Source organism: Lissotriton vulgaris, chromosome 2_1 (genome assembly GCF_964263255.1).
Source record: "Lissotriton vulgaris chromosome 2_1, aLisVul1.2, whole genome shotgun sequence".
Taxonomy (NCBI): Eukaryota; Metazoa; Chordata; class Amphibia; order Caudata; family Salamandridae; genus Lissotriton; species Lissotriton vulgaris.
The window spans coordinates 829,440,410-829,453,957 of NC_141687.1; the positions used below are offsets into that span (position 1 = coordinate 829,440,410).

Below are 13,548 nucleotides of genomic sequence, written 5' to 3' on the forward strand. Positions count from 1 at the left end.
CAGCTCCACCGATGCACCCACCACACATCTCCATCGATGCACCCACCACACAGCTCCACCGATGCACCCACCACACAGCTCCACCAATGCACCCACCACACAGCTCCACCGATGCACCCACCACACAGCTCCACCGATGCACCCACCACACAGCTCCACCAACACAGCTCCACCGATGCACCCACCACCCAGCTCCACCAATGCCCCCACCACACAGCTCAACAGACAAAGCTCCACTGATGCACCCACCACACAGCTCCACTGATGCACCCACCACACAGCTCCGCCGATGCACCCACCACACAGCTCCACCGATGCACCCACCACACAGCTCCACCGATGCACCCACCACACATCTCCACCGATGCACCCACCACACATCTCCACCGATGCACCCACCACACAGCTCCACCGATGCACCCACCACACCGCTCCACCGATGCACCCACCACACAGCTCCACCAACACAGCTCCACCGATGCACCCAACACCCAGCTCCACCAATGCCCCCACCACACAGCTCAACAGACACAGCTCCACTGATGCACCCACCACACAGCTCCACTGATGCACCCACCACACAGCTCCGCCGATGCACCCACCACACAGCTCCGCCGATGCACCCACCACACAGCTCCGCCGATGCACCCACCACACAGCTCCGCCGATGCACCCACCACACAGCTCCGCCGATGCACCCACCACACAGCTCCGCCGATGCACCCACCACACAGCTCCGCCGATGCACCCACCACAGAGCTCCACCGATGCACCCACCACACAGCTCCGCCGATGCACTCACCACACAGCTCCACCGATGCACCCACCACACAGCTCCACCGATGCACCCACCACACATCTCTACCGGATGCACCCACCACACATCTCCATCGATGCACCCACCACACAGCTCCACCGATGCACCCACCACACAGCTCCACCGATGCACCCACCACACAGCTCCACCGATGCACCCACCACACAGCTCCACCAACACAGCTCCACCGATGCACCCACCACCCAGCTCCACCAATGCCCCCACCACACAGCTCAACAGACAAAGCTCCACTGATGCACCCACCACACAGCTCCACTGATGCACCCACCACACAGCTCCGCCGATGCACCCACCACACAGCTCCGCCGATGCACCCACCACACAGCTCCACCGATGCACCCACCACACATCTCCACCGATGCACCCACCACACAGCTCCACCGATGCACCCACCACACAGCTCCACCGATGCACCCACCACACAGCTCCACCGATGCACCCACCACACAGCTCCACCAACACAGCTCCACCGATGCACCCACCACCCAGCTCCACCAATGCCCCCACCACACAGCTCAACAGACACAGCTCCACTGATGCACCCACCACACAGCTCCACTGATGCACCCACCACACAGCTCCACCAAGGCACCCATCCTACAGCTCCACCAAGGCACCCATCCTACAGCTCCACCGATGCACCCACCACACAGCTCCACCGATGCACCGATGCCCCCACCACACAGCTCCACCGATGCCCCCACCACACAGCTCCACCGATGCCCCCACCACACAGCTCCACCGATGCCCCTACCACACAGCTCCGCCGATGCACCCACCACACAGCTCCGCCGATGCACCCACCACACAGCTCCGCCGATGCACCCACCACACAGCTCCACCGATGCACCCACCACACAGCTCCACCGATGCACCCACCACACATCTCCACCGATGCACCCACCACACATCTCCACCGATGCACCCACCACACAGCTCCACCGATGCACCCACCACACAGCTCCACCGATGCACCCACCACACAGCTCCACCAACACAGCTCCACCGATGCACCCACCACCCAGCTCCACCAATGCCCCCACCACACAGCTCAACAGACACAGCTCCACTGATGCACCCACCACACAGCTCCACTGATGCACCCACCACACAGCTCCACCAAGGCACCCATCCTACAGCTCCACCGATGCACCCACCACACAGCTCCACCGATGCACCCACCACACAGCTCCACCGATGCGCCCACCACACAGCTCATCCGATGCACCCACCACACAGCTCATCCGATGCACCCACCACACAGCTCCACCGATGCCCCCACCACACAGCTCCACCGATGCCCCCACCACACAGCTCCACCGATGCCCCCACCACACAGCTCCACCGATGCACCCACCGCACAGCTCCACTGATGCAACCACCACACAGCTCCACCAACACAGCTCCACCGATGCACCCACCACCCAGCTCCACCGATGAACCACCACACAGCTCCACCGACACAGTTCCACCGATGCACCCAGCTCCACCGATGCCCCACCACACAGCTCAACCGAAACAGCTCCACCGATGCACCCACCACACAGCTCCACCGATGCACCCACCACACAGCTCCACCGAGGCACCCACCACACAGCTCCACCGAGGCACCCACCACACAGCTCCACCGAGGCACCCACCACACAGCTCCACCGAGGCAACCACCACACAGCTCCACCGAGGCAACCACCACACAGCTCCACCGAGGCAACCACCACACAGCGCCACCGATGCAACCACCACACAGCTCCACCGATGCAACCACCACACAGCTCCACCGATGCAACCACCACACAGCTCCACCGATGCAACCACCACACAGCTCCACCGATGCAACCACCACACAACTCCACCGATGCAACCACCACACAACTCCACCGATGCCCCCACCACCCAGCTCCACCGATGCCCCCACCACCCAGCTCCACCGAAGCCCTCACCACACAGCTCCACCGATGCACCCACCGCACAGCTCCACCGATGCACCCACCACAAACCTCCACCGAGGCACCCAGCACACAGCTCCACCGATGCACCCAGCACACAGCTCCACCGATGCACCCAGCACACAGCTCCACTGATGCACCCATCACACAGCTCCACCGATGCTCCAACTAAGCTCCACCAATGCACACACCAAACAGCTCCACCAATGCACCCACTAAGCTCCACCGATGCACACACCACTCAGCGCAACCACAGCATCACTCAGCGCAACCACAGCATCACTCAGCGCAACCACAGCATCACTGGTTCAAATATGTTCTTTCAATGTTTCAAGCTGTTTTCAAGCTTTCACGCTTTATTACAAATCACAAAAAGATGGTAATATTTCACTTCTGTTCTTGGATTTTCGTCACAATAAAAAACACTGAACATAATCTTCACAAAAGTTATTTACAAAAGTTTAAGCTATTGCCATTACAAATTAAATAAATTATTTAAGTATTAATTATTTTAAAAAATTAAAAGCCATTGTTATTTGTAATATCAGTACATCTAAGTCACGTAAATACAAAACATGTTGCATGACAAATGCTATAGGTGTCACATTTGCAAAAGTTATAACTATTGGCATTGTAAATGACAAAGCTATTAATTTAGCTATTTTAAAATATAACACATAAATAAAAAAAATCATTTATAAGACCAATAGCTCAAACTTTCTTAATGCGAGCCCTATTGCATTTCCAATGCTTGTTTTCAAAGGGGTGCCCCTCTTTCTTTAGCAATAAAGTTTCTCTTGTGTGCTGGTACTCAATGCTATCAACTAACATTGACCTATATTTACATTATTTGCCCAGAGCAGAAGTCTCTTTTATAATATTATTCTCTCCTGTAGCATGGTCCCATATTTACCTAGTAAGAGGGTGCTTACTTTCTTTCACTGCTCATGCTCTCTGCCTTACAACAAGTTAGCATTAGTATGGCTTACCTCTACGCTTCCCCTTTTTGATCCCCGATTGCTCGGTTCCTCGTTCTGCTGCAACTGATTGCATCAGGCCACGTGAGTCCTGGCTTGTTGCTGGCTGCTCAAGATTTTTGGCCTCTGGTACTGATTTTTCATGTTTTACTTCCCAGTGGCGTCCGATTTGCTCGTTACTCTTTAGTACATCCTTGAGGACTCTCCCAAATAGTTTGTTGCCGGGGCGGTTTAGCATAAGAGAGCGTTTTTCTGGGGGACGATCACTCTTGGATGTCAGCGCTGGAACCTCAGCAGTGTCATGCTCTGTTCTGAATGAGGAATAATCCTCTTCTTTTCTTTTTTGTCCCTTTACAAGCACACTAGGTGGCTCTGATGAGCTGTCCCTCTCCTCTTTTTCCAGTTTCACAGATGGTCTTGTCTGAAATGCCTGTCCCGAGGGCGAAAGACCAGAAGAACTGGAGAAACTTACAAAGCTGCTACCAGCACTTGCAAATGATGCTTTGGGGTTTGCCGTTTCTCCCTCACATTTTTTAGTTGGCAAAGAGAATGAAAAGGCAGGTGCTTGAGTCCCACTGGGTACTGGCTTGGAGAAGTTGACATTATTTCCAGTGTTCGTACTGAGATTGGCTGATTGAGAGGTAAAACTGATTGAGCCAATACCTGCAGGTGTATTGCTGACAGGCTGGGAAAATGTGAAAGACTCTGGGGTTATCTTTGCCTGGGATTTTTCCAGCTCAGGTGACGCTCCAAAGATAGGTTTAAATGTTGCACTCTCCAGTGGTTTAAATGTGAACTCTGAAACTCCTCCACTTGTGCCTGGGGTCTTTCCAAGACCATCAGGAACAGAAAATGTTGAAATGCTCGACGGCTTGTAACCGAATCCCTGGTCACCTGCACTAGAAGAGCTGCTTGTGGCTGTAGTCGCTGTAGTCAGTGGAGAAACTTGCTTAATTCCAGATGGTGAGAGATGTGTGAAACCAGGAGGTTGTCCAAAGGTACTGGGCTTGCCAAACACAGATATTGGCTGGGAGGCAGCCTGGTTTATTCCGGATGATTGTAAAAAGCCTTGCTCAGTTCCCCCACTGTCCTGGCCAAGAACCCCACTGTTAGGTCTAAAGCCACTGGTTTGCCCAATAGCCCCACTAGCTGGCCCAAAAAGACTAGAGTGTCTCAGCACAGGAAGATTTTGACCAAAAGAAGTGCCTTTTGAAGGAGACCCACTACTTTGCCCAAAAGTAGAAGTCGTTCCAGCTGCTCCACTATCTTGACCAAAGCCAGTGGTCTGTTTGGCATCTCCACTGCCTTGTCCAAATGTAGAGGTCGTTGCAGGAGATTCACTAATCTGTCCAAAAACAGAGGTTCTTTTATTTTGTGCAAATAAAGGGGCCTGCCCAGAACTTCCACTATTTTGTCCAAAAAGAGATATTTGCCCAGATGTTTCATTACCATGTCCAAAGCTAGAGGTTGGTCCAGTGACCCCTGCACCATGTCCAAAAAGAGATGTCGGTCCAGGAACACTGGCTCCCTGCCCAAAGGATGGGTTACTTCCAGTTACCGCAGTACTCTGCCCGAATGAGGATGGCTGACCAGATGATCCACTGCTTTGACCAAATGAAGAGGGTTGACCAAACTGAAAAGGTTGCTGTGCCGGGAACACTCCAGTTGAACTGCTGGAAGTTGTTGGGAAAAATCCAAACTGTTGCCCACCTTGGGCATGGTTTGCTCCTTGCTGCTGCCCACCAAATGCACTGCTTGCTCCAGATTGAGATGCACCAAAAGGATTGCTTGATCCCGACTGTGACCCACCAAAGGTACTATTTGCTCCAGACTGCAGCCCACCAAAAGTACTGTTTGAGCCAGATTGTGGTAACCCAAAGAGGTTGCTTGATCCAGATGGTGGCCCACCGAAGGCACTGCTTGTTCCAGACTGCTGTCCACCAAAGACACTGCTTGCGCCAGACTGAGATGAGCCAAAGATACTTCCTGCTACAGACTGCTGCACGCCAAACACACTGCTTGCGCCTGACTGTTGTCCACCAAAAGAATTACCGGCTCCTGGCTGGTGTCCACCAAAAGAATTACTGGCTCCTGGCTGATGTTCACCAAAGTGATTGCCAGCTCCAGAATGCTGTGATCCAAATGGATTACCTGTATTCATCTTGCCTGCATGGACTCGCAAGTAATTTCAAGAAACGAAGTGCCACAGGAGAGCTCAATATCAAAAATATTCTTTCCTAAAAGACAGAAAATAGAGTTTCAATTGTTGGCAAAGTAGCTTTAAATAAAATTGAAAATGTTTAAGTTTCAATACGTTTTTCAGTGATTTTTATGATAAAGAATACAACATAGGAGGTCGGCATTATCACATTGTAAATTAAAAGCCAACTTGACCCTCCCTCAACAATCTAACACTCCCCTTTAAATTCTGACCACCGCCCACACTCAGGGAAATGTTTAACAGACTGCAGGATTCTCAAGTCTTGCAGCATTACATGTACAGGATGCACTCAGCTCTTCTTCAAAACCGTTCGGTTGCGCAAGTTAGCATGTCAACTCTTTAAACAAAAAGTGAGGAATTTTACAACGGAGAACCACATTCTTCTAAATTACCTGGGGTATCCTGCTTATCTTGATATGCCCATAAACCTATAATGGTCTGCCTGAAGTCCAGACATGTTGGAAAATGTTTGTGTATCCATGCAAATGAAATCTTTTACACCAAATGCAATGTTATTGACCTCACCTTTGATATAACAGATGACTTCACAAATGACATACATGATCTCAGTAATAACACATTACCTTGTATTTTGAATGACAGAACTATGGATATAGTATAATTTTTGTGCCTCTATAACATAAAGATGTTGTGTAAAGGCCTCATATTTAAAGTTATATGCATCGTGAGGTCTTAAGAACAGTATTTGGAGTGTTAGTAATGGTTTGTATTGCAAGTGTGCAAGCTATGTTTTGCAGAGCAGACTAGAACAGGGAGATTTAAAAGTTTTTTCAGCCTATTTTTTTTTAACATAACAGCACCTTAATGCAACCATAACTTCACTTAAACTGTATTTCTTTTCAGTTAAGCTATTTTACTACATCCAGCTTCTATGAAATCAAGCCCCTCCGCAATCAAGCTGGCCCTCCTGGGCATGGCCCACGGCCATACAGTGGGGTATGGCTGCAGATCCTGTGCCTAACCCTCTGTGGGCAGTAAATTCATAGCAAGAATATATGGTTCCTCAGGAGAGACATTTCAGCCTACGTTCCCTAAACACAACCTATGTGAGGGATCACATACAGTACATTTCTTTACTTCGATACAGAGGTAAACAAATGGGTGCTCCAAAAAGAGGTGCAGAGCAATTGAGTTGTGACAAAAGTGATTAATGGTGCGCATGTGGTATTTACAAAGGTTAGTACATTGTTGGCTAGTAGTACAATTTAGGTAGCACAGAACTCAGAAATTAAATGAACTGTAAAAAAACATCACATTGAAATGGCAGACGGTGTCATTTGTCGAGATTTCAACCCTCTATAAAGGCACTTCACACTACTTTGCACCACTCCACACTACTGCAATCTACTCTGCACCAATTCACTCTGTCACTTGACTCTACGCCTCAAGTCTATGCCAATGCACTCTATCCCACACATCTCTACTATGCACGACTCTACTCTTTGCCACTGAATTCTACAGCACTCTATGCCACTGCACTCTACTCTGTACCACTCCATTCTTTGATGCAGCCGAAGTCTCAGGAGAACCCATGACGGTCATGTTGTTGGGACGCCAAAAAGGCATTTGATCGGGTCTCCTGGGACTACCTTTGGATGTCTTTGAAGTGGTGTGGTATTGGTGCGGGATTCGTCAACGCAATTCAGGCTCTATATAAAACTCCTTAGAGTCAATGGAGGATATAAAGCGCCCCTGCAAATTAAGAGCGGTACGTGTCAGTGTTGCCCATGCTCGCCGCTACTATTTGCGGAATATATCGATCCATTAATTCATAGGTTGGAAGCAAATGGCGGGATCCCCCCAATAAAAGTCCATGAATATAAAACCTTGGCGTACGCAGACGACATCGCTCTAGTGACCCCTTCAGCTGCAAATGCCATACCTGCAGTGGAGTCAGAAGCTCTTGCTTTTGGCCGGGTGTCAGGATACGCGTTAAACGAGCCTAAGACTCAGATAGTTAAGAATGAGGGGGCCGTCTGCAATGATGTACGCGTTGTCAACTCCGCTATCTATCTAGGGATTAACATCTCGACGGATTTGGGTAAGCCTGTGGACAGGAACATCGAGCCAATTAACATTAAAAGCTAAAAAAGATCTAGATAGAATGCATAATCTCCATCTCTCCCTACTGGGGCGTTATAATGTAGTAAAAATTATCCTATTGCCCAAGGTACTCTATCTTTTTAGGGCAATTGCACTTGAATTTGAGGCCAAATGGTTTACTGCATTGGAGCAGTTGGTCAATAGATCTATTTGGGCTCACGGGAAAACCAGGAGGGCATTACGTTTCATGTCTCTATCAAGGTCAAGGGGAGGATGAGCCGTCCCTTATTTAAAAATGTATTATTGGGCGGCAGCCTTTCTGTATATGTATGGTTTGTTAGGGGGAGATGCTTCTCATCCACAGGTAAAGACAGGATCTATAGATATGTACTCTATATTGATTGGCGGGGAGGCGGAGAACTGCTTCTTAAAATACACTGACCCTAGTTATTTTAAAAGAACTAGGTTTAAGACCTTGATGGCTGTTTATAAGGTGTCGGCATCGTTCCGGAAAAAGTGTGGTCTGGGTAGGCTGAACGCCTATACTCAGGAATCCAACCCTTCTGGCGGAAATCTTTGCAGATTCAGTAATGGTAGGATGGGAACGGCATGGCATCCGGAAATTGGGTGACCTATGGGGGTCGGATGGAACTTGACAGTTCTCAGCTATACAGCTTACTTTTGGTATCAGTAAAAGGAATTTTTTTTAAGTATCTGCAAATTCAGAGGTTTTTAGGAAAAAAATAGGCCGGGCCCTCTGGTTTTGGTAAAAACTAAATAACGGATGTTATTAAGGTGGGTGTAGATTGCAGCATACGAAGGATCTATGCCGCCTTATCTGCTTTGAAAACTGACGATCTCAGAAAATCTGGAAATAAGTGGGCAGATAAACTTGGGATAAATCAAGACTGTTTTCAAGATTCCTTAGAATTAGGTCAGACCACCTTATGCTCCGTAGCGCTTTCAAGCCCAGCAGTATAAAACAATCTACTCCTTGTATTACACGCCTTCAAGGTAGCACAATGGGGGGGGGGGGGCGCCACGGGTATTACATGTCCACGGTGTGATAGCATGGATGCTGAAAGAGTACATATGTTTGCATCCTGCCCTCACCTACAGGGTTTGCGGAGTGCTACAGAATACTTTTTCGATAGAACGCTAGGGATTAAGATCTCTCTCACACCAACTATAATATTACTAGGGATAAATGGCGAAGATAGGCAATGTCCGTCACATTACTTTGTTTTTGTGGCTATGTCGGTTATTCGTATTTGTATTGCATCGCCATGGTTGAATAAGGTGCCACCAACATTCCAACAATGGCTTGCCAGGCTGCTCTCAGCCTATAACCTAGAGAAGGGAATGTATGTGAGGAAGGGCAAAAGGGGAAGAGCGCTTGGGAAGCTTATATGGGAACTCATTTATAATTAGAAGGAGAAGCAGTAACGATTAATATCTGTACATACCGGGGATTTATCCCTAATTTTGTTTGATCATTATGGATGATGAATTTATAGGTGGAAATTATGTTGCTTTTTCCTTTAGTGTTTTGATAAAATTTCTGTGTTTTCCTCCAGTGATTATGATATCATGTATACATCTCAGGCGATAGTTGCTTCATTATGCTGCTGTGCTTGAAAAGATAAAACTTTAATTTTTTTTTTAAAGGATTAATTAGCATAGGTAATGATGCTAGGTCATCAAAGGAAGGGCGATCATAAACATTCACCGCCTCCTCTTACAGTCATAGCTGAAGGGAAAACTTACCTATTTACATTATATATCCATCTAAATACGGGAGTAAAACCATTTGTTTTCATGTATAGAGCTCACATTCGTGTAATTGCCCTGTCAACCCAAAGCTGTTAAGGTTTGTTACTTAAGTAATAAAAATACATGCATGAAAAGCATGCAATCGTCCCTGCTATGCAACAATAAGGCAATCGTATGTGGCTTTAAAAAACAGATATTGATAACTGAAATTCATTAAGTAATGGTCTGCGGTGCTGACTCCATGAAACGAACATTTTGAAATAGGCGTTTGCACCATAAAACACATGCATTTCCATCCACGTTTGGGTTAGCCGACTTTACAGATATAATCTCAGTTGGAACGTTTTTAAAAAACGAGTGTAGGTAATGTGATAATGCTTTGGAGAAATATCGTTCATTCGTAGCCCTGTGTTTGTCTCGATCTACCCCTTCTGCCTTGAGCTAAATCACATACACAACCACCTGCTACTTACGAAAACATGCCTCGGGCATGTGATAGATAGATCTAGGCTATGCCCTGGGCTCTTAACATAAACTATTGGTGCAGAAGGGTGCCTTATTACTCGGGCCTGCGAAGAAATGCATGGAAATCAGAGGGTGGCATGTTTATTATACAAAAGTGCAGTGTGGAGCTTCTAACAGACACAGACGAAACGTTAACCTTTAAACTAAGGGGTTCCAAAAATCTAGGAATGTAATCATGAAAATAACAAGACAAAGAAAAAATGTGAGAGGTATCCCATCAGGCAGTGAGAGTCAAGCAAGTCCAGACATAAATGCAAATTAGAGTGCACACAAAACAATGTTCTTTGGCAATATGTTTGTGTAGCATTGCCACTAAGGTATTCGTTTTGTAAACACCCTAACTTTTGGTTATGAAAGGATACTTAATTCCTTCCCGCCCAACTTAAGCTCCCTCTCACCTCTGCTGTTCACTTCAAGCTTCTCCTTTGCAGCATTTTCTGTGCCGGACATCATAAAGTAAGGAACACATTTCCTGTCTACTTTTGACTCCGCCTTGTTGCTCTTCCGCTCAGCCAGTGATTAAAGTGTAGCGTCCCCACTTCCCGCTCCCATCACGTTAATGCGCGTGCGCACCGAGCCAAAAAGACTAGAACGAAAACCCAACCAACTTCGCTCCACACAGCGGATAGTGTTCCAAAAACACAGACTTCCGGAAATACCCGTGCACCTTCTTCCGGTGTACTTTCATTAGTGCTCTGGCAGGATCGGGCTTCGAGCATTACGGTTCGGAAAGAAGTTACCTGTGCAAAGTACAGAAGGTTAGAAGCGTTCGGTTCCGTCACCAATTCCGTTGCTAGTAGATGTTAATTAATTGGTGTTGGGAAGTGTTGCTCTTATTATTGTAGGGAACTGTTTATTTTACTGAATCGATATTTGCATTTATCAATATAAATGCAAACCTTTTTTCCCTTTTCTACCCCTACCAAGCTTTATATTAATACGAACCTCTTTCCCGCCACCTACCCTTCTCTATCCAAATAACTGAATAACATATCCACCACTCAAATTACTTCATATTTCACTGTACTCATTTTCAACACTAATTCTATTACAGGACCGGAGCTTCTGATTATGCTTCTCTTTCTATTTATTTTTCTACCCACAGCAGCCAATGTAAATGTTTTATTATTCAAATTGAGTTCTATTCATGAGTACCAATTACAGTACACATGATCTGATTTTTTATTTAAGGGCCTGGGCGAGGAAGTGATCTGCCCAGAATCACAGGCTGTTGAGCAGACCCTGGGATTCAAACTTGAATCCCCATCTCTGCAACTCTGCAGGCGCGGTGCGTCCATTGGGGCGTAGGGGCGAAGCCCCACTAAGCCCCATGGACCCACCACGTCGTCACTAGAAGCCAAACACAATTATTTAAAAAAATCGCGCTATCTGCCGGCCGGGAAACCGGGAGACACCCGACCTTCCCGCAGTGCGAAAGGGGGGTGGGGGGGGGGGAGGAACGGGCTGCTGCAGCTGCGCAAGTGTATGTTTGGGCACAAACATGCCCGCGCATGCGCAGATCGTTTTCTTGTGAATTCCCCCTTAGAGAGAGGACCAGGGGGCGGGCCGCAGCCCCGGGGTTACACAGGGCGACTGGGCGAGGAGTCATGGTGCCCCCCCAGCCAATCCTGGCGCAGGATTGGCTGGTCACTACATAGCCCTGTTACATAACCCCGGACGGATAGCACGGCCGACTTTGGTGATGGGAAACCAGGTTTGAGCCTCTTATCGAACCATAAAAATGTATACATGACTTACACTGGTGTTAAATAAATAGATATTTTAAAAAACAAATAAAAATGATGTTCCGATTAAGGTGTGAAATTGGTGTCGAATAAATACATGTTTTTAAAAACAATTAATATTAATCATGTATCATTGGTGCTGGAGTACAAGGTTCGAGACTGGTATTAAACACTGACAAGCTGTGTGCAAGTTATAGGGTCATAAAATACATGAATGATGGATGGATGCAGGATGAATGATGGGTGGATGAATGGATGGGTGGATGCATGAATGAATGATGGATGCAGGATGGATGCAGGATGGGTGGATGAATGAATGATGGATGCAGGATGGATGCAGGGTGGATGGATGGGTGCATGAATGAATGATGGATGGATGGGTGGATGCAGGAATGGATGCAGGAATGGATGGATGATGGATGGATGGATGGATGGGTGGATGGATGCATGAATGAATGAATGATGGATGCTGGATGGGTGGATGGATGGATGGGTGGATGAATGAATGATGGATGCAGGATGGATGGGTGGATGGATGGATGGGTGCATGAATGAATGATGGATGGATGGGTGCATGAATGATGGATGCAGGATGGGTGGACACATGAATGGATGAATGATGGGTGGATGAATGGATGGGTGGATGCATGAATGAATGATGGATGCAGGATGGGTGGATGAATGAATGATGGATGCAGGATGGATGCAGAGTGGATGGATGGGTGCATGAATGAATGATGATGCAGGATGGATGGATGGATGCATGAATGGATGCAGGAATGGATGCAGGAATGGATGATGGATGGGTGGATGGATGGATGCATGAATGATGGATGGATGGGTGGATGGGTGGATGGATGGATGGGTGGATGAATGAATGATGGATGCAGGATGGATGGATGGATGGATGGGTGCATGAATGAATGATGGATGCAGGATGGATGGATGGGTGGACACATGAATGGATGCAGGATGGATGATGGATGGGTGGAAGGGTGGATGGATGGGTGGATGGATGGATGCATGAATGAATGATGGATGGATGGATGCAGGATGGGTGGATGGATGGATGGGTGGATGCATGAATGAATGATGGATGCAGGATGGATGGGTGGATGGATGGGTGGATGCATGAATGAATGATGGATGCAGGATGGATGGATGGGTGAATGCATGAGTGAATGATGGATGCTGGATGGATGGGTGGATGCATGAATGAATGATGGATGCAGGATGGATGCAGAATTGGTGGATGGATGGATGGGTGGGTGGGTGGATGGATGGATGGGTGGATGCATGAATGATGTATGGATGGATGCAAGGTGGTTCGGGCTCGCTCGCTCGCTGTGCTCGCTCGCTGTGCTCGCTCGCTGCGGTGCAATATGCAAATTAGTTTACGCCCCACCACTTTCAAATGTCACCAGCCGCCCCTGCAACTCTGGCGTTAGGCCACCTATGC

The 13,548-nt window shown here is 48.0% G+C and overlaps 2 protein-coding genes across 4 annotated transcripts in view; one reads left to right on the top strand and one right to left on the bottom strand.

The window, feature by feature from the left end:
- MCM3AP (minichromosome maintenance complex component 3 associated protein) overlaps positions 1–10,860 on the bottom strand; it is a 622,263-nt gene extending 611,403 nt beyond the window's left edge. For both annotated transcript variants that reach the window (XM_086956240.1, XM_086956239.1), the window contains exons 1-2: positions 10,743–10,860; positions 3,774–5,998 (exon numbers count right to left, since the gene is read on the bottom strand). In XM_086956240.1, the coding sequence (XP_086812366.1) occupies positions 3,774–5,922 (2,149 nt within the window). In that variant the 5' untranslated portion in view covers positions 5,923–5,998; positions 10,743–10,860. The remainder of the gene's footprint in view (positions 1–3,773; positions 5,999–10,742) is intronic.
- Positions 10,861–10,990: 130 nt separating this feature from the next.
- The window catches only part of YBEY (ybeY metalloendoribonuclease), a 163,949-nt gene continuing 161,391 nt past the window's right edge, over positions 10,991–13,548 (top strand). Inside the window, exon 1 of one of the 2 annotated variants that reach the window (XM_086956241.1) lies at positions 10,991–11,102. The gene's annotated coding sequence lies outside the window, so the exon portion shown is untranslated. The remainder of the gene's footprint in view (positions 11,103–13,548) is intronic. The other variant, XM_086956242.1, reaches the window with a different exon arrangement.